General features: G+C 38.3%; 1 protein-coding gene and 1 non-coding gene across 3 annotated transcripts; both read left to right on the forward strand.

Moving 5' to 3' along the window:
• The first annotated feature begins 1,002 nt into the window (after positions 1–1,002).
• Positions 1,003–20,893, forward strand: LOC109070184 (pumilio homolog 1). Of its 2 annotated transcripts, none has more exons than XM_042777051.1 (22): positions 1,003–1,190; positions 11,057–11,370; positions 11,452–11,520; positions 11,612–11,714; positions 11,797–11,984; positions 12,183–12,352; positions 12,918–13,164; positions 13,465–13,558; positions 13,649–13,750; positions 14,601–14,743; positions 14,829–14,967; positions 15,399–15,524; positions 15,632–15,922; positions 16,284–16,520; positions 16,615–16,882; positions 16,982–17,111; positions 17,392–17,526; positions 17,633–17,770; positions 18,764–18,889; positions 18,982–19,103; positions 19,197–19,389; positions 19,490–20,893. In XM_042777051.1, the coding sequence occupies exons 2-22, from the start codon at positions 11,068–11,070 to the stop codon at positions 19,619–19,621; spliced, it is 3,456 nt and encodes a 1,151-aa protein (XP_042632985.1). In that variant the 5' UTR covers positions 1,003–1,190; positions 11,057–11,067; the 3' UTR covers positions 19,622–20,893. The 2 variants fall into 2 exon arrangements, with proteins under 2 accessions (XP_042632985.1, XP_042632984.1); XM_042777050.1 differs by having other exon boundaries at positions 1,006–1,190; positions 11,609–11,714.
• Positions 18,490–18,627, forward strand: LOC122148886. The gene has a single exon (XR_006162695.1). It is a non-coding gene; the product is annotated as a small nucleolar RNA SNORA5 (small nucleolar RNA).
• Positions 20,894–21,263: the final 370 nt, after the last annotated feature.

The raw sequence follows: 21,263 nt of genomic DNA on the forward strand, positions 1-21,263 counted from the left end.
ATTTACTTTTAAAGCAAGAGTTTTTTTTTCATGCATTAGTCAATTTTGGACTATTTTGCTTTCATAACATGCCGTCCGTCAGACTAGTGGAAAGAAAACATCCAAAATACAGATTTAAGTGTTTATTTTAATACACTTGGTCTATTTGCATCTGTAGATGTCATTTTCAGAACATATTCTATGTCAGTACATGACAATATCTTCTGATTTATGGAGCTGCAAAGAGATTTCCAAAATCTTCTCTTTAAAACTGTGATATGTCAACGAAATGAAACAACTGATGTTCAGATTTCTGTTCAGGAAATGTAAGTGAAGTGCATTTTTAAAGCGTAACAATCCCTCAGATGTATTATACATATAACTACAATATTTGGTACATTTCATTTCTAAAGGGTCTAAAATTACTGTATTATTAACATTGTTTTACTTAGATATTAAGATTATGATACATGTAAACATGACAGTGGTCACATTTTGAACAGAGGGCCGTTTCATTCACATTTCAGGTCAATTTATAATGGTGAGCATGCATCTTTTCAGGTTTTTGCAAACTTTGTAGAGGCAAAACGGTATTTATTAATCAAAGATAGTGATATTGTAATACATGTTAACATGTCAGTGGTCACATTCTGAATCATGCTTAATTTACAAGAAAATAAATTAGAAAATTGTAGAATTCTGAATATTTTATATTAAACAACATTTCTTTGCATCACTATATTATTTGGCGTTGATAACAAGACTATTAATAACAGCTTAATAAATGTAATGCATTGTATCTTATTTTATAAAAATGGACACACTTAATAACCAGGTAAAATAAAAATTTAAACCGGGTATGATTGTTGGAGTAAAAACGTGCTCACGTGTGAAACTGAGATAAATTGGTAAAGTCGTCCCCAAAATAACAGATATCAAAACAAAAAAGAAATCATGTACTGTACTTTCACTGTGTTGGGATGTATGTCACACTGTGAGCGCCTGTACATCTGTACATTGCTTTATGAGACTCGAGCACAACAAAGGACGACACTCCCCTCTTGGCGCAATGAACCGCACGCGCTCCTTCTCATTCTACCCATGATGCCCCGCGCGCGTCTGCTTGGCTCGAGCCGCCATGTTGTCGGTGTGAAAGCTGGGAGCTGCTGCAAACCGGGGCTGAAATCCGTCACCATCCGCATCCTCCACCTGTGAGTAACCCTCGGTTCTGAAACCGACTTTTCATCCGCAGCCGTTTTAGCTTACTGCGCGTTTATATTTTGGCGTTATGAGTCGTAGCGAGTGATTTTGAGGGCTTTGTTGTAAGGCTGTAGCTCCCCCTCCTCTCCCCGGTCTTCCTCCTGCTGGGGTGCTCTTCCTGTCCAGACGGCCCGGGCCTTTTGTTAACGGGGTGAGTACCTGTAGAATAGCGCAGAGGCGGCCCGCGGACTCACAGGTACCGGTCCGTGCGTTTCACACACCCGTTTGTGTTGTTTTCCTTTAGAAACCGGCATCGTTTCACAGTATAGCCCGTGTAAGAGTCATTAAAACGTTTAATCTAAGCCTTGCCAGACAGTTCCGCCCCTCACCCATTCTCATGTCGTGAATTAATGGGTGGCAATTCATGTAAACGCGTCTGTTTGACGCCCGTCTGATGTCAACGGGTTCATGTACACCGTTAGTGACAGTGAACGCTCTCCTCCTCCTCCTCCTCCTCCTCCTCCTCCTCCTCCTCCTCCTGCTGTGGTTTGCTAGTGGACAAAGGAGCTCGTCTTTTGTTACCTGTTTTGTGTTATCGTGATGCAAACACATGCTTTGATCACGGGCAGCCAGTCACGGTATCTAGGCCCACTTCCGGGAGGTGTCCGAGCTCAGGAGCGCTTGTTTCCGGGTGTCTCTGGCGCTTGGGTCATGTAATGGCGAACCTGATCAGGCTACAGTCGACTGTAACGTGCTTGTAATCCTCGAGGACAATGGCTGTGTCTAAAAACATTTTTAGGCGTCTTCACACGTCTATGTAGATAGTTTAATATCTTATGAGACACAACCATTATGTCAGTATTTAGTATAACAGTGTCCACTCACTTTTTCAGGGGCTGTAATTATTTTTCCCATACAGATGAAAAAGTCTTGAAAGATTAAATCATAACATAACTTTCGATTTTAAGCAAAACGAGTATTTGAATAAACAAAGACACTGAGGGAAGAACTACAATCCCATCCCAATGCCATGAAGCATGTAGGCTACTCAAACAAAATTTTTTTGTAAAAAATGGACAAGTAAATCTATTGATTTAAATTTGTTGCAAAAAAATGTGGTTTCTATATATAACCATTTCATGCAAAATATGCATATTATCCGTACAGATATTTAAGTAACTTGAAAGTGTAGAGATGCTGTCTATATATTTCGCAGTGCTTCATGGGAATAGGTGGGCACCAAAGGTTTTTTTTTGTGTGTGTGCAGTGTGGTTGTTTTGATTCGCTGATTGGTGGAAACATGAGTAATGTAGTTTCTTGCCAGGATTCCCTTTTTTAACCGTGATTATTTATGAAATAAGATGTGAAAATGCAGGCTAATGGCTATAACAAATCATATCCCATTGAATACCAACCTCATAGCTCACAGTAGGTCTGCCTTTAATGGTTTAGAAGTTGCTGTTAAAAATCAATTACCTTATGAGGAAAATTAATGAGATTTTTACTTCCACAAACTGACTGTTGCACTCTAAACCTGGGATGTGAGTGTCAGAGAAAGATGGATGTTGAGTTCAGTAGAGAGGCTGATAGTGGGATGAATGTGAAGGGGAGTTTCGGTTTGATCCTGCACTTGGGGGATTTCTGTAGCTCTCATAGTGGGATTTTACTTCTTTTCCATTAAGTCACAAGTGTGGGAGTTGAATGTGTTTCTTCCATGTGCAGGTGTTATAAAGCGTAGATCAATGGTTTTCAACTCTTTTTACTTTACACTGTAAACTGGAAAAGGTGAGGTAATCAGTTCCATCAATTTTTTAAAGTTATGATGTCTCCAATTTTAAGTAAACAGAACTATATGTATACATTTTAGAAATATATTAAAATGTACCAGCACTTACAGACAAACACACAACGCATGCAATAACATTTTGGAAATTTATTTTAGAACAAGGAAGAAAATTCAGATTTTTGGCACAAGGAAGAGTTTGATGAATCGTGCATCTACCGCTTTTAAAATGTAATAAGTTATGCTATTAAAGTAGTTGGTTCAAATGAAAGGTTGATATTTGGCAATTACACTAAATCTAATCTCCTAAACAGTAGTTGGCAACAAGTGGAGCTCGTGTTTTCTCTCCCCTGCATCTAAATACATTCTGTTCATGACTGTACATCATAATTACGTCAACAGTAAGATGATTTACATAAAAAAAATTATAAAAAAATATATAAATATATTAAAAAAATTATACTTTGTGGATTGCGTGAAACGAGATTGAACCGCCATCTTGAGAAGAAATATTCAACGCATAGAGCTTGTACTTGGATGATGTCAGATGCAAAATCGCTATGCTGAGAGATTTTAAGTTGAAGTAACTTCAAAGAGACAACAGAATTATTCAGCTTATTGAAAAAAGTGACATTTTCACAAACTCATAAACACTAAGAAGTTCTAAAAACTTATCCAGGTCTGTTCATTTGAACTAATTGTAATGATTTAAGTTAACAGAACTCAATACAATGAATTACTTTGAGCATTAGGATTTACAGTGTAGGATGCACACTTTTCCTTGTATAACATAATATAACCCATTTTATGTAGTCAGTCATATTTTCTTTTACCTTGCATAGTTTTATTGATGTTGTTTGAGGATGAGGGCATACGTTGTCTTTGTCTAGTTTCTACCAAGTAAGAATTTGTGCCAAAATGTAGAATTTGATTGACATCAACAACACGATATGGGAATCATTATTACTTCTATTTATTGTGCTGCATTAACAAGCTGTTTTAATTGAATGAATTACATTTAGAATAGTTTTATTCGCCTGCTGTCTGTGACCCTGTCAGAACAGACCAGCGATCGAATTTGGGATTGTAACCCACCAGTTAAGAACTGCTGGCTTACAAGTCGAGAAGTTGGTGCAGTTATAAATGTTGTTAAGCTTAAATCTTTTAGACCTTTATGATCCTTATAAAGTCATGAAGCCAGCCTGAACTCATGAGAACAACTCTTTTACTCTTTTGTATGTTTTTGTGCGAAGTGATTCATACGGAAACATTATTTCAAAAAAACCTAAGGACGAAGGTCCTCCCCTAAACCTAACCGTCAGTGGGGCATAATAAGCAGATCATTCGAAAACGTACAAATAAGTTCAAATTCATCTAAATTAGCCACCAATTCGCCAAAAAGTAAAATAGTTGCAAACTGCCAGGAGATTATGATTCATGAAGTTGTCCTGTTGTAGATTTCTCAGTGGGCTTAAACCTGTCATATCGCAAATTTATTTCACGTCACGCCTAATATGCTAGTTTATGGGACCACGTTTATCATTTAAAATAGGTGTGGGATGAATTTTGTTCTGATGCAGGGAGCCCTGAGGATTACTAGAATGCTGTGTGCACAGTTATCTCAGTCTGTCTAAACAGTGTGTTGCTTCAGCCTGTGTACTTGATTTTGATTTGAAGCTCAGGGCATTGCTTCATATGTGTGCAGGGTTACACCTAATGGGGATCTTGTGCAGGTGTATAATTAAGCTGCATTGCAATTACAGTGTTTGAGATTCCAAGGGACAAATTATAAAGGAGACTTTTAAAATGTTAACCGAACAGCAAAAACCCTGCATATATCTTATGGTAAGAGATCTATTTCTGTTCAACATGTTAGTGATGCTGGTTAAAATCCACTATCCTATTCATTCTTAATATTTCATTTGATGTTAAATACAAATATTTAATTATACAACCTTGTGTGTGATTTAAAAACAGGAGCTGAATGAAACAGTCTGGAATTTGGCACTGAAAATTGCTTTGCATTTTCATGGGCAACTGGCAGTGTATATAGAGGTTGTTTTAAAAATGGGCTGGTCAGTCTTGTGTTAGTCACAGTTAGCTTTGGAGTTTTTAAACTGATTGAGGCTTTTGTCCCAGTAAATGATCTTCGAGCCAGTTGCTGTGCCAGCTTCCAAAACTTCTGGTACCAGTGCGGCTAACAACAAATCTGTGGTCCTTTCAAACCGTTGTCAGGGTTACATGACACAGTGTTTTTTAAAATGTCGTTGGTTTGTTCTTAAACTCTTTTATAGGTGTTGGCTTTAACATTGTGTTGCCTCAGTATGCTTTCACCAGCATTGCAGTAACCTTCATATTTTTGTATTGCATATTCAAAATATCTTGACACTCTACATCAAAGTTCTTCTGTTTCCTTCAGACCTTTTTATGCTGAACTATATGTGTTTGTATGAAAGCTTCAGTACCTAGTGATTATTTGAACTGAGTGAGATACTCAGCTGACCTATGCAAGTTTATGGAATACACTTAATCAAAAGAAGAAAAAAAGCTATAAAATGTCTCTCTCTTATTTCCAGAACAATCTATGTGACATAATTTACACCCAGTGCTGCCAACACCTCTGGCACTATTTTAGGGTGAGATTACACCAATCTCAGGATTTTGCTGTTGGGATTAATTTGCTGCTTGTGGTGACCTGCATCTACATAGCTCTAGAAAATATCAGTTCAGTTTTAGATGTGAAAACAGGAGCAAAACTAATGTGGCCTCTTTATTTGTTCAAAAAAAAAGTTTCTGAAACCAGAAATGTTCTTGTTAGTCTTTTAGGGTATTTATAGCAATAGCATTAAACATGACATTTTATATTTTGAGTTTAGTATAATTTCACCAAATAAGTTGAATTGTCCTCTTTCATTAGCTAAACAAACAGCTGTTAAAATTTGTCATAAAACAAGGCCAGTTGTTATGTCATTGATTGAATACTTTTGTTAAATTTAATAGCATTTATATCATGAGGCATGATTGCTCTTTTAATTAATTTAACTCATGATATTTTATTGGTAGTTGCTATTTTAGGTTGACTTTATTTCCTAATTAGTGCCCAAATGATAACTTTTTTTTCCTCCCAGAAAAGCGTTGATTACCTAGATTATTTTACAGTGAAGCACATAAACTGGCAAATAGTTGAATGTCTTTTTTCTTCTTGGTTATGTGTGTCAGTTAAAAAAGAGAAATGGTGATACATTATATATATATATATTTTATATATATATATATATATATATATATATATATTTTAATTGCATTAATTTGAGCCTAATTCATACACGAATATATATATATATATATAATTGCATTCATTTGAGCCTAATTCATACAGGACTAGTTTTTGGTAACTTTCTGGGCATCCTTCCCACCATGAAAATGAACTTTAAAAATAAAATGATAAAGAAGATAAAATGTTTTGTACCTTGAATTAAAACGCTAATACTTTATGCCAGTGTAATTGATAATATGACACAGGGCTCACAAAATTTCTAAATCCCTGATAACCCTGTGGGCAGGCATCCTTCAGATTTTGGTAGCCCAAAATGAATAATTAGCCAGAATAAAAAATATATCGGATGAACTTCAATGCAGACAAATCAGCATGATCAAAAACCTTATTTTATTTTTTTTATTTTAAATAACAAGTCAAGATAGTAGGAGTGCAACAGATTATACAACTCATGGTTTGGATTGTATTACAGATTTTGAGTCAGAAATCAGATTATCATTATTATTTTTATTTTTTGGATGAGCAAAAAATGGTTCTTTATTATTTAAACAAACTTTAAGTACTATGATACCACAGCAAAAAACGAGTAGCATAGTGAATAAAAGTCAAACATTTCTAAAGACAAGTGAACTGTAAGTAATAAAATAAAAAAAATAAAAAAATTCAAGCATAGATAAAATAGAACAAAGTTACAAATAACAAAGTGTAATATTAGTTTTCAGGTTTGGAAATGTAATGTAAAATAACTGCTTAAAGTTCACTGTATAAATTAAATATAGATTTATCATTGTTGAAAGTTGTATTTTGTTTGATTAACATTAATGACTAATGTTACAAGCAAGTGAACAATGTGAATCAAGGAAGGAATTTTATATTACTATTCAAGATAGCCTGTCGGGCAGGACAGAGAGACATTTTGGTAGCCTGACTGGAAGATACAATGGCCCCAAGGTTTTTTTTTTTCCCCCCTAATACTGCTAGATGATTTTTATTTGTGTGAATGTGATAACATATTTATGTTCTCTATTCAATGAGCATATTTATCAAGCTACAAACTGACCTTTTCTCATCAGTTAAATTTGTTCAAGTGGAATTTTCTCCTTTGTTTCGACTCTTGACTTTCCCAGTATGTCAAAGTCATTCTGTGACAATGATATCAGATGCACATTTGAATGGGAATGAAATGACTCATTTTGACAGGCCTGCTCTGCTTGATTAACTAGAACAACAACCTCTACTTTCCCCACTGAGCTTCAACAAGTGTGCACAATGTACAGTCATGGCCAAAGGTTTTGGCAGTGACATAAATTTTGTGTTTTGCAAAGTTTGCTGCTTCAGTATTTGTAGATTATTTCCCCACATGTTTCTATGGTATACTGAAAAACAATAAGCAAATAAGTTTTAAAGGCTTTTATTGGCCAAAAAATAGGAGTCAGTATTTACAGTGTTGACCCTTGTTCTTCATAACCTCTGCAGTTCGCTCTGGCATGCTGGATATTAGCTTCTGAGCTAAATCCTGACTGACCAGAGGTTCTCTATTTGAGATCTGTGAAGTTTCCTGGACACGGATCCAAAATTTCAATGTAATGATCTTTGGGCTACTTCTTTATCACTCTTGTTTTGTGACATGGTGCTCCATCAAAATGCAAAAATCACCAAACACCAAATTGATCATTGAAAGAAGTAACAAGCAGCACATTCAGATCCCATTCATAACACACTTCATTCATTTCAGTGTCATTTGAGAATTATGAGAGAGCCCACTCCCTTGGTTGAAAAGCAACCCCACACATGGAAGGTCTCAGGATGCTTCACTGTTGGCACAACACAAGACTCATGGTAGCATTAACCTTTTCTTCTCTAAACAATCGTTTTTTCAGATGTCCCAAACAGTCGGAAGGGAGCTTCATCAGAGAAAATAACTTTGCACCAGTCTTCTGCTGTAGAAATCCTTGTACTTCCTGCAGAATTTCAGTCTGTTCTTGATGTTTTTCTTGGAGAGAAGTGGCTTCTTTGCTGCCCTTCTTGACACCAGGCCGTTGTCCAAAAGTCTTGGCCTCACTGTGCGTGCAGATGCTCTGCACTGCTGGTGACACGATTCACCAGGAGGAGACGGTCCTGGTGCTTGCTGGACACTCTGGGACATTGTGTGAGGCTATTTTTGATGCAAAGGGATGATGGCTGCACGTTTTTCTTTGGAGGTATACATTTCTGACAAGAACACAATGATTGGAAGGACTTCTTCCCTCCTTTTATAGCAATCAGTCTGCTCTTAAAATCTATTTAGTATGATAGTGATTTTATCTGACTAGTACTCATTCACACTTTCACATGCGCTGCTGATATGATTAGTCAATTAATGTTAGCTGGCCATTTTGTGCCGGGATCAAAAAATAGTGAAATTAGTTTTTTGTGAAAAGTTCATTTTTTGGCACACATTATAAAACGATCATGTTGATATTTTCATTTGAAAATATAATATTTTATATAAAACATATTACAGTGCATGTGGCATACCATACAGTCATTCACAAGCACAGGTACTAAATATCAGAGTGACTGACAGAGATAAGTTACAGTAGAAATTAGAGCCCGACCGATATGGATTTTTGGGGGCCGATGCCGATATTAACTCGAAAAGAGCCGATTTATAAGCCGATATTTTGATTTTGAAAATAAACTGGATATTAGACCCATTTCCTATAAACTACACTTACATAACATTCAATAGCAAAATATCTGCCTGTTCTATGTATGTGGGCTGTATAAACCATTTTCCAGAAGGGATTATGTTAAAAAAAGCCTTAGATTACAGTCTCAATGACTAAACAATTGCACATCAAAAGTATATATTTTTTAATGATCAAAAAAACACTGCATTAGAGGAATCTTTGCAGAAGTAGTCCCACACTTTGCTGCTACAGCGTTCACCTTTTTTTCAGCCATCTGTAGGGCAGAAAGAGAGACAGAGAAAGAATAAGCATGTGTATTAATAATATCACCATGTATCATTACTCATGTCATCATTAGAATTATAATAATAATAAACAGGGATCTCCTACATAGGCAAAAATGAGAAATATAGAGAAATATATATATATATATTATTTTTTTTTTTATTTTATTTTTTTTTATTTGTCAAGCAGTAGGTATTACCTATTACCTACTTATATTTAACTATATTATTACAACATTTTCCTGTTATGTCTGTAAAAGCTGCTTTGAAACAATCTGTAAAAAAGAAGAAAAAAAAGCGCTTGTTCAGCTCACATTTATTTACATGTCCCCTCTAGTTTAATCATTTCTGACGCACCTACTGTAGTTGCTGTAACTACACTATATTTGCTCTCACAGACACATTCACAACGGACCCGTATATCTTCTCCTCTTCTCTTTGTGCAGTCTGAATCAAAACATCGTCATGCGCTGGCGAACGTAAAGTTAGCCTACTGTTACCGGAAGATTACGAAGTTGAATGGTTAACGTTAGTGTCATGAACACACCGCTGTCAATTTTGAGAAGAACCACCTTGAAACAAGTTAATAGCAAGCATTTAAGGGCCCTGCTAAAAAGGAAGCTATGTTAGTGTTAGAATAACGTAACAGTTGTTGTATTTTCGAGGCACGCTGTACATAACTTCTAGTCATTGACTACACGCGACCCCCTGCCACAGTTACGCGGTCATTATGTGGGAAACACTGCAGATATATTTAGAATAAGTTAAACGCTAACGTTATAGTTTGACCTCTTATTAACGTTCGCGCTCTTCCACTGATAAACATGGTATTAGCTTTGTGCCTAATATAATATAGCAATGCATTAGCGGCTGTAAGTGATGTTACAGAATATTTAGAAGTGATAATGATAGGACCGTTAGCTAGAGCTACCACACTGTTTTTATATACAGTGTTGTATGAACTAAATCTACAATCATTTCACATGACGAACGTCAGACTCACCATCAAAAGAGTACATCTCCGTGGCTCGGCTGATAGCTTTCTTCTGTAGTGGATTTCTGGCGCTGTTGTCAACTGGGGAGTTGCAGAGCTCCCTCTGGTGGGCAAACTATGCAACACTCATAACATGAGTGAAGCATGAGACTCTGTTTCTCATGTTTCATCGGCCGTTATAAACGCCGATGCCGATTTAAATGCAATTAGCTCATATCGGCCGATAATATCGGCCGGCCGATATATCGGTCGGGCTCTAGTAGAAACAGTATGTGTGGTTTTGTATTTAATATTTTGTATTAAATTATGACCCAGATCTTGAAATGTATTTATTAGGGAAATGAGAGCATCAGAGGAACATGTGAATGCTTTGTTTATTTATTTTAAAAATTCTCTAAAATTATACACATCTTTTTATATTATACACATTAAGTATTGATTTGTCACCAGTATCGTAAAAAAACCACTTGATACCCAACCTTAGACTCTCACACTGTTGTATTGAATTGACCTCATTCTAGTCCAGACGGTGTGTGTTCCCTTCTTTTGCCCTATATTTTCATGGGTCAGGGATTTTATTTTATGTTTGTCTTCACTGGAATCTTTTTATTTGATTCTTTATCTCTGTCTGATTTGCTGTGCTGTTATTTACTATTCACATCCATATAGGATTGATTTCTTTAAAATAAGTGAAGCTTGTTTTGAATTTAACATTTATATTTCTGGCAGTATTTTTGAGCTTTCACATTCTCAGCCTGCTTTGAGATACACAGGTGTGGTAATACGGTAACTGAATATGCTTTAAGTGCATAGCAATCCCAGATGCCATTGGGGTTAATAGTGTTTTTTTTTGTTCTTGTGTTACAGTCTCTGGTGGAATGAGCGTAGCGTGTGTGTTGAAGAGGAAAGCTGTGCTCTGGCAGGATTCGTTCAGCCCCCACCTGAGACTGCCTCCCCCTGACAGGCCATTACCCAGCATGCCTGTGGTGCTAAGTGCTGCGGGACACCCCCACCAACCTGGCCCTTCTCCTCAGGCCCCTCCCCCTACACAGGGAGCAGGACGCTCTCAAGATGACGCCATGGTGGATTACTTCTTCCAACGGCAACATGGCGAGCAGCCTGGCTACAACAATTGCAAACACCGCTGGCCGACTGGTGACAACATGCATGCAGACAACCAGGTATAAGTTAGTGACTAAGTAACCACTTTTTTTACTGGTATAAAATTAAATCTTATAATAATCATGTAACTTTTTACACAGGTACGATCAATGGATGAGCTAAACCATGACTTCCAGGCACTTGCACTGGAGGGCCGAGCCATGGGAGAGGTGAGAGTCCTTTCTTTTCTCATCTTCTGCCTGATGCTTCATTTGCACTTATGTGTTAATGTTTCTGTCTGATGTTCCCGCTCTGCAGCAGCTCCTCACTGGGAAGAAGTTTTGGGAAACCGACGATTCAGGGAAAGATGGACCAAAAGGAATCTTTCTGGACCAGTGGAGAGACTGCGCTTGGGGAGCCTCTGGTATGTGTGAGATTAAGATGCAGTGGTTGTAATTTACATATTTAGTATTTTTCTTTCTAATGTCCCTTTTTTTCTTCTCTAGATCACTCAGTGTCCCAGCCAATCATGGTTCAGCGCCGACCAGGCCAGGGCTTCCATGGCGTCGGAGAGGCTGGATCTGTGCTGTCGCCACGTTCTGAGAGTGGTGGGTTAGGCGTCTCCATGGTGGAGTATGTTCTTAGCTCCTCTCCTGCTGAGAAAATGGACTCGTGTCTGCGCAAAGGAGCCTTTGTGAGTCTCTTTCATCAGCTTTCATCATCAAAACATTCTTCTAATTCTTTATTAAGATTCTGTTTAAGAAAATTTGTTATTTACTACCTTTGTTATTCCAAACTCCTATGGATTTGCAACAACATAAGGGCATGTAAATATTTCTTTAACTCTTGAACTCCTTATTTCCACTTTAATCTCCCTTTCTATTTCTCTTAGGGTCCAAGAGATTCAGAGGTGGATGACCCAGAGAAAAGGGTGGAGCAAAAACCCAAAACAACCTTTGACCCTGAGCGGAAGGAACTTAAGGAGACAGAGCCGGATGTTTTGGATAACCCCAATGGACTGCCCAATCAGAATGGACTTGATGTTGACGTTAAGGATTTTAGGTATACACCATCAAAAAAGTATCATTATTGAAATTTATGCTTTTATTCAACAAGGATGCATTGAATTGATCAGATATGACAGTAAAGAAATTTATAATTTTACAAAATATTAAAATTTTAAATAAATGCTGCTGTCTTGAACATTATATTTGCTAAAGAATCCTGAAAAAAATTAATCTCAATTTACTCTAAAAATATTAAACAGCCTGTTATAATGATTTCTGAAGGTTCATGTGACACTGAAAACTGATGTAATGGCTGCTGAAAATTCAGCTTTGCCATTACAGAAATACATTTAAATCAATATATTAAAATAACAAACTTATTATAAAATTATTTTAAAATTAAATAAAAATTATTATAAATTGTAATAATATTTCAAAATATTACTGTTTTTAATGGCATTTTTGTTCAAATAATTTCAGCCTTGATTCAGGACTTCTTTAAAAAAAAATGTATCTTATCGACCCCAGACTTTTAAAAGTTCTCTTTATGTTGCTTTCCATCCATATACTTACATTATTTCTAAAATGTATTGAAGACAAACCTTTTGTTTCTCCCCCAGTCGTAATCCTGGAAACTGCCCTCCGACTGGTCCAGAAGTGGAATTGGGTGGACCAGAACTGCCTGGAGGTGCAGGGCCTAAACCAGCAGAGGAGTTCTCAAATGTTGAAACCCAAAATGTGACCCTGGACCCCATGGAATCTGTTTCCATGGAGACTTTACAGTTTGCAGATTACACTGGAGGCCAGCTGCCTCTTGACTCCACAGCTGCTACTGTCGGCCTGTTTGACTACAATTCTCCTCAGCAGGTAGATATCTGATGCTGCTAGCACTTTCAGTGTTCAGGAATGTAATTAGAGTAGAATAATAATAATAATGAAAGCTTGTGTGTATTAATAAATATTTGTGGTGTTAATTGCTATCAAAGGCTACACATGTGAAGGCTAACTTGGAAAAACCTCTGTCTGAAGTAATGTGCCACAGTAGCATTCAGTCTCTTTAGAAATTATTCTGGAAAAGTAATAAATATTCACATTTGCATGTGTTTCTAAAGCCTTGCATTTATGAATGTAAACAAATGCAAATGTTGTAAGCAACTTGTATTGCAGCTGTTCCAGAGGCCCAGCGCTCTGGCAGTGCAGCAGCTCACCGCGGCCCAGCAGCAGCAGTACGCCCTCGCCGCAGCTCAACAACAACACATCGGTGAGTTTGACTGTAGGTATGAGTCTCCAGACTTAGTGGACAAAAGTTTCAGGTGTTTTATTGAAATTGGTTTCTTATTGGTCGTGTTAGGTTTGGCCCCAGCTGCATTTGTACCGAATCCGTACATCATCAGTGCTGCTCCACCTGGCACTGATCCATATGCTGCCGGCCTCGCTGCTGCTGCCACTCTAGGTGAGAGCTCATGGTTGAAAATTGAGATTGATATGTAATATGTATAGTTTGTGTTTCAAGATATCTCTTGAATGATTGTGATTATGAAGGATTTTAATGAGTCCAGTAAAATAAGGTATTATGTACAGTCAGCTGCTTTTTGAGGTTCTGATCACCCTATTGGGGTTTATTTTCTGATTATTCGGTTTAAGTATTAAGTATTCTGCTTGCCAAATAAATGAATTACCTGTTATTACAACATAGAAAATAAACAACAATAAAACACTAAGAATATCACAATTTATTTTCTACAGTTGACCAATCAATCATCTTTGCTGAATAAAATCATTTCTTATAAAAAAAAAAACCTTGCTGATCCAAAACATTTGAATGGTAGTATAAATGTATGTTAAATGTATACCAATGCTATATTCAATATGCAAATATACAAATGATTTACATTTGAAAGTGCCTTAGTGCAGCAGATTTCTTTGTACTTGTACGATGACGGTACAGAAATGCAGACTGCATTCGACAGTGTTTCTGTGACAGAATCGGTTTGTTGCTAAAGGGTTCTCTACTGAGCAGTCACAGTCTGGAGTTGATGCTCATGAAGAAGTGTTGCTCATGATGGCTGAGGGTTCGGACCGCGTCCTCCAGGGACTTGAGATTTAGCTGTAGGATTGAGGCAGTCTCCTTCATTAAGCCACACAAACACACACCTGCTTTGATGCTCCTACAGCAGAGTACAGAGGCAAAGGAAATGGCTGCCCACTGCATCCTGTGTACATCAAAGCCCCTGAGCCAGCTTCGAAAATAGTGTGCTTTGGCCCTTCATCTGTTAGATGACCTGTGTGTTTGTGTCTTTCAGGTCCAGCGGTGATGCCCCATCAGTACTATGGTGTCACACCATGGGGCGTGTATCCTGCCAACCTATTCCAACAGCAGGCTGCCAACCCCTCCAACTCGGCCAACCAGCAGACAGCAGCACAGACCCAGCAGAACCAACAACAGGTAAGAGTTCAGCCAACCAGGCCACTGATGTAGGGATTCACAACATGCATACATTAAATCATCCACCGATCTCTGTTTGCCCCAGGTGATGCGTGGAGGTGGAAACCAACGACCTCTGACTCCCAGTCAAGGACAGCAGGGTCAGCAGACAGAGCAGCTTGTAGCAGCAGCAGCTGTGAATTCCGCCTTGGCATTTGGGCAGGGTCTGGCAGCAGGCGTACCTGGTAAAGAACTGTTAATATGTCTTTTAAAGGGTTGTTCTTTTTACTTTTTAAGCCAACATATCAAATCAGTTTAAACCATATTATCATAGAAAACCCAGAAATATCAGTGAATTTTAAAATTGTGGTTCCTTGGCTTGAAAAGAGATGGAAAGGAATAACATTCTGAAAAGGCATGGAAATTTTATTTCTGAATATACACTACAGTTGCTTTTTGTTGTTGTTGAAATAATGCTTTATTCAGCAAGAATGCAAAAATGTATTCCACAAAAATTAAGCAGCATGCATTCCAACATAGATAATAATAAGAAATGTTTCCTGAGCACAAAAATCAGCATATTAGAATTATTCTCAGTCTGTGTGAACATCCTTTCACAGATCAAATTTTCACCATTAAAATGATGTCTAATGAAGATGTGTTTGTTATATTCCAGGTTATCCTATGTTAGCTCCAGCAGCGTATTATGACCAGACAGGTGCACTTGTGGTGAATACAGGTGCTCGTGGTGGCCCAGTTCGACTTATGGCCCCTGCCTCGGTTATCATCAGCCCATCAGCAGGTACATGTTTGAAAATGACAAATCAAAGATGCACAGTCTACAGACACCATTAAGCGTTTTCGAAATGTAGTCTTGTATTTGAATATATTTTTCTTTTTTTAAAACAGTGGCTGCTGCTGCTGCTTCAGCAGGTGGGGCTAATGCCGGTCTCGGTGGTGGAGCAAGCGGTGCGTTCCGTGCATTGAGTTCCCAGCAGGCTCATGGGCAGCAAGGGAGCGGGGCTTTGGGAGGAAGCTCTTTTTATGGGGGTGGCTCCCCAAGCTCTTCCTCACAAAGCTCTTCACTATTTTCACAAGGCTCTGCCCAGCCAGGAAGCACCTCACTTGGATTCAGTGCCAACCCATCTTCTTCTCTGGGAGCCACGCTTGGAGCAGCACTCGGGGGTTTTGGCACAGCAGGTATTGTAATCTCAAGTTCAGTTATGTTGAAAATAAAAATCACCTATAATATTGCTGGAGGGCTATTGCTTTCAGCATCAGCATAAAATAAATTAATGCACATTCCATAATATTATATAAAATCTTTTACAATAATGTAATAACTTGCTTCTAGTTGTTTCATAGGCAGTGTTGCCAAAGCTGTTCAGGAGTTTCAAATTAGAAATAGGTTGGGAATGTGGTTTTAATGTGACTTACGTAGTTTCTGAGAATGTCCTGCATAATGCTAATTGTAAAACTAAGTGAACTTCAAAACACACTGCACCATAGGAAAAACTGTAATATATATGTGTGTATTTTTTTTTTTTTTTTTTTTTTCCAGTGGCTAATTCCAGTTCCAGTGGGTCCCGTCGAGATTCTCTGACGGGTAGCTCTGATCTGTACAAGCGCACACCCAGTAGCCTCACCCCTATTGGCCATGGGGGGTTCTACAATGGCCTCAGCTTTAGCTCCTCCCCTGGCCCAGTTGGCATGCCTCTTCCAAACCAAGGCCCCTCCCACTCGCTCACCCCGCCACCCTCGCTCTCAACTCATGGATCTTCAAGCAGTCTTAACCTTGGTGTGTACAACACATATGCTTCAGTGATCTTTTCATCAAAAATATTTAATGAATTTAATCTAATGGATTCACACTTCTGGCTCCTCCCTCTCAGGTGGCCTGACCAATGGCAGCGGGCGTTTCATCTCTGCAGCTCCAGGAGCAGAGGCGAAGTTCCGCAATGCCACCACAGGCTCGTCTCTCTTCAGTCCTAGCAGCCAGCTTTTCCCGTCGTCACGGCTACGCTACGGCATGTCTGACGTGATGCCATCGGGACGTAGCCGTCTGCTTGAGGACTTCAGAAACAACCGTTACCCCAACCTTCAGCTGAGAGAAATCGCAGGACACGTCATGGAGTTCTCTCAGGACCAGCATGGCTCCAGGTAATGCAGATGTCTGCTACAGCTCACAGATGCCAGGAAATCAGTACCCCGATGTTAGCACATGGAATAATAAATAAAAACCATTTGGTTTGTCTGCAGGTTTATCCAGCTGAAACTGGAGAGAGCAAGTCCTGCAGAGCGTCAGTTGGTCTTCAATGAGATACTGCAGGCAGCCTACCAACTCATGGTTGATGTGTTTGGAAATTATGTCATCCAGAAGTTCTTTGAGGTAATACAAAGCTCTTTTGTTAATACATGCATCATTTTTAATGTTTAATGAACCACACAGTTTCACATATGAGGACAGAGAGGTTGCAGGTTCAAACTTGAACCTGATTTATTTGGTACTGCAATTGTGCAAATCAAGTCACATTTATTTGTATAGCGCTTCATGCAATACAGGATGTTTTAAAGCAGGAAAATAACAAAGTTCATCAGTTATGTTTATTAAGTGTTCCTGATGTCAATTAAGATGAGAAGCTTCTGCTAAAAGCCGTTTGTGTGTTTAGTTTGGCAGTCTCGATCAGAAGTTGGCGCTGGCTGAGCGGATCCGTGGCCATGTTTTATCCCTGGCACTGCAGATGTATGGCTGTAGAGTGATCCAAAAAGCTCTGGAGTTTATCCCTTCGGACCAACAAGTCATTGTAAGTTTATAAAGGGCTACACATTCACTTTATAATTCTTCACATTGCTGTGGTGATGTTACACAATGTGTATGAATTGAATTTAAACTGTTTGTGTCTTTTGCAGAATGAGATGGTTCGGGAGCTTGACGGACATGTGTTAAAGTGTGTGAAGGATCAAAATGGCAATCATGTTGTGCAGAAATGCATTGAGTGTGTCCAGCCTCATGCTCTTCAGTTCATCATTGATGCCTTCAAAGGACAGGTGTGTCTGTATTGAACTGTGTGAAACACTATCTTTTTGAATAGACGGACTTGAAGTGTGTGTGTAGTGTACCATGGGAACCATTGTGGTTTATTTATGGAAGGCCTGATTTTAGAAATACAGTGCACTATTGAGAGGCTGAGTCATAGTATAACAAATGAAGAAAATAATTACCTATAGTACGTGTCTAATGAAAAATGTTGTTTGTTTTTTAAATAAGTCTCTTCTGCTCACCAAGGCGGATTTATTTGATCAAAATTCAGGAAAATCCGCAATATTGTAAAATATTATTCCAAATCCTGTGGCAAAGCTCTTTTAATATTTGATAAATGGAAAGTTAAAAAAGAATCCTGTGGCAAAGCTCTATACTTTGCTTAATATTTTTGTGTAAACTGAAGTTTTTTCTCTGAAATTTGATAAATGGAAAGTTAAAAAAACAGCATTTATAAATGTATTTACGGTCACATCTGATCAATTTAGTGCATATTGTTTGAATAAAAGTATTAATTTTCCTTCCCAAAAATCTTACTGACTCCAAACATTTGAACAGTGGTGTATTATTTATTAGACTCTTATAAATATTAATATTTGTGTGTGTGTGTGTGTGTGTGTGTTGGAGCCAAAGTTGCAGCATATTGGATAGCAATATAGTCAAGTAATAATCTGAACTACTAAACTTAAAAAATAATAATAATAATCCTGTTAAATATTTGTATAACTGCAGTCTTGTCAAATTCAGTGTTTCCTCTTCAGTGGACCACACTGGCCAAAATGGCTGCAACAGTAAATAAGAAGTCTATGGGCCCCATGTTCTTCTATAAAATGAGTTCTGGGGATAGAAAAGTCTACTAACATGCAGTTTGCAACCTGTATGAGTTGCTAGAAAACTGCTTTATCATCCAGTCATGGTTCTGGAATGGCTTATTTTGAAATGTATTTAAAACCTTTGTCTTATGTGTGTATGTTTAACTAATAACTGTGTGTGTTGTGCAGGTGTTTGCACTGTCTACACACCCATATGGTTGTCGGGTGATCCAGCGTATTCTGGAGCACTGCCTGCCTGAGCAGACTCTATCGATACTGGAGGAAATACATCAACACACCGAGCAGCTGGTCCAGGTGATTTATGAAGCCTTCTCTTTCAGTACTGACCCAGGATCTCATCCATTCCTCTCATCAAAACCCTTTTTTCCCTCCCCTTTCCCATATAGGATCAGTATGGGAATTATGTAATTCAGCACGTGTTGGAGCACGGCCGCGCAGAGGACAAGAGCAAGATTGTATCTGAAATCCGTGGAAATGTTTTGGGGCTCAGCCAGCATAAGTTTGCCAGGTGCGCACAAAACATTTATGCATACGTGACAATCCGCCACACAGAGGCGCACAAGAGGAAGTGTCTTATTTAGGGGTATTTTTTATTTCCCAGTAACGTGGTGGAAAAGTGCGTGACCCACTCGTTGCGTGCCGAGAGAGCGATGCTGATTGATGAGGTGTGCAGTATGGCAGACGGGCCCCACAGTGCCTTATACACCATGATGAAGGACCAGTACGCCAACTACGTTGTGCAGAAGATGATCGATGTGGCTGAGCCAACACAACGCAAGATTGTAATGCACAAGGTACGGCTTCAATTCAGTTAGCAATATTTCTTCTTTTCCTGTTTGTGCCAAAACGCCAATGAACTGTGACCGAACAATGATTGTTGGTTGTTTTGTGTAGATCCGACCCCATATTGCGACGCTGAGGAAGTACACGTACGGAAAGCACATTTTGGCCAAGCTGGAGAAGTACTACATGAAGAACGGCGTTGACCTCGGCCCACTCTGTGCACCCCCTAATGGCATCATGTAAACCCTTCCCATAACTCATCTAGGATGCCCGTCTGTGTGCACGTGTGTGTGTGAGTGTGTTTGTCCACACCCGACGATGTAGGGAGGTTGGGGTGGAATGGAAGAAGCCTTCCCCTCATCACTGAGTCATCCCCGGGTTGTTGTGACCTCTTTTTTTTTTTCTATCTCCCTTTTAGCATTTCTTTGTTTTCACTGTACTACCTAAATGATGGTCCTTTTTTTGGTCCTGTATGAAATGAGAGAATATTTGATTTATCCCACGTTCGATCATGTAGGCTTGCGCAAACACTCTTTATTGCTTCGCAACACCTTTCTAATGCGCATATTCTGTCATAACACACACACGCACATTATTGCTAACACTTGATTGCTAACACGCAGACATTTAGCATGGGAGACGTTTTTGGTCTTGCTTCTATAAACTATTTAGTGCATACTCGGTGTAGACCTTTGCATATATATATAAATATATATATAAAACTTTGTAGTTTTTCTGGTTTTTGATGTCCAATCTGTATCTATAATCTTCTCCTCTAGTGAATACATACTTCTGATTGTATAATTGTACATTTGTAAACCTTCGCTAATGTAAATGTGGACTCGCTTCTACAGCCCTTTTTTGGTATGAGGAGAAAAAAAAAAAGACAAAAAGGAAAAAAGAAAATCTTGTGCATTTCAGTGTAAATTCTCACCTCTTTGGTTGTGGTTTCTGAGTTATGAGTTGTTATATATTGTAAATTGTAATATCAGATTTTTGTTGGTTTTGAAACCCTTTGAATTATTACTGCATAGATGTACAAAGAACAGAGAAAAGTGTGCACTCTGCTTTTAGCCATTCACCAGCCACCTCTTTTTCACCTCCACTCATCCCTTTCGTTTTTTTAAGATCTTTTATAGTCCCTCCCTCGCTCCTGGGCAGGTAGCAGCAAGCGCGTTTGTGTGTATGTGTTTGACGCGTCCGACTGCCCTGGGTCAAGAGTCGGAGGTGTGTACAGATTTGCCATTCTTTTGTCTACTTGTAAGTGATTGTAACATACTGGCCATTGGTTTTTGATTTGGAACACTCTCTGGTGTATATTTAAACAGCCTTGTGTATATTTCCTATGATTCTCTTTATGCAGGCACACTTCTAACCATAATGTGTATAGGCAACAGATGCTGTGTGTGCTTTCTGCCTGGGCAACTATTTTTTGTAACTCCAGTTGTAGATTGTCTCTAAACAATGTGTGATCTTTATTTTGAAACAAAACAATGAAAAAATTTCAAAATTTCAGAACGGTCTTTGACTCTTGCTTTTTGATGTGTTTGTTTTGTGTTCAGCACTGTGATCATTCTAATCTATTCTGTCATACTTTTCAGGAATCATATGAAAAACTACTCTTGTTGAACATTGAGGTTGTGTTTGGAAGCATTTTAGTTGCTTTAGTTCAGCATTAAACAAATGTGTGATATTAGTGAAACATTAATAGCATTTTCCACAAAGGATGAATTTGTTAATTTTCCTGTAGCAATAAGTTGGAGTTTCTTAATGACGCAGCCTGAGGATACAGTCTTGTTGAAAGTAGCAGATATCCTTAGATGAAGGATTCTGTTGGTTTTGAAATGTAAAACTTGTGTAACATCTTTCCAGGGAACGCGTCATT

Source organism: Cyprinus carpio, chromosome A19 (genome assembly GCF_018340385.1).
Source record: "Cyprinus carpio isolate SPL01 chromosome A19, ASM1834038v1, whole genome shotgun sequence".
In the NCBI taxonomy this organism is placed as follows: domain Eukaryota; kingdom Metazoa; phylum Chordata; class Actinopteri; order Cypriniformes; family Cyprinidae; genus Cyprinus; species Cyprinus carpio.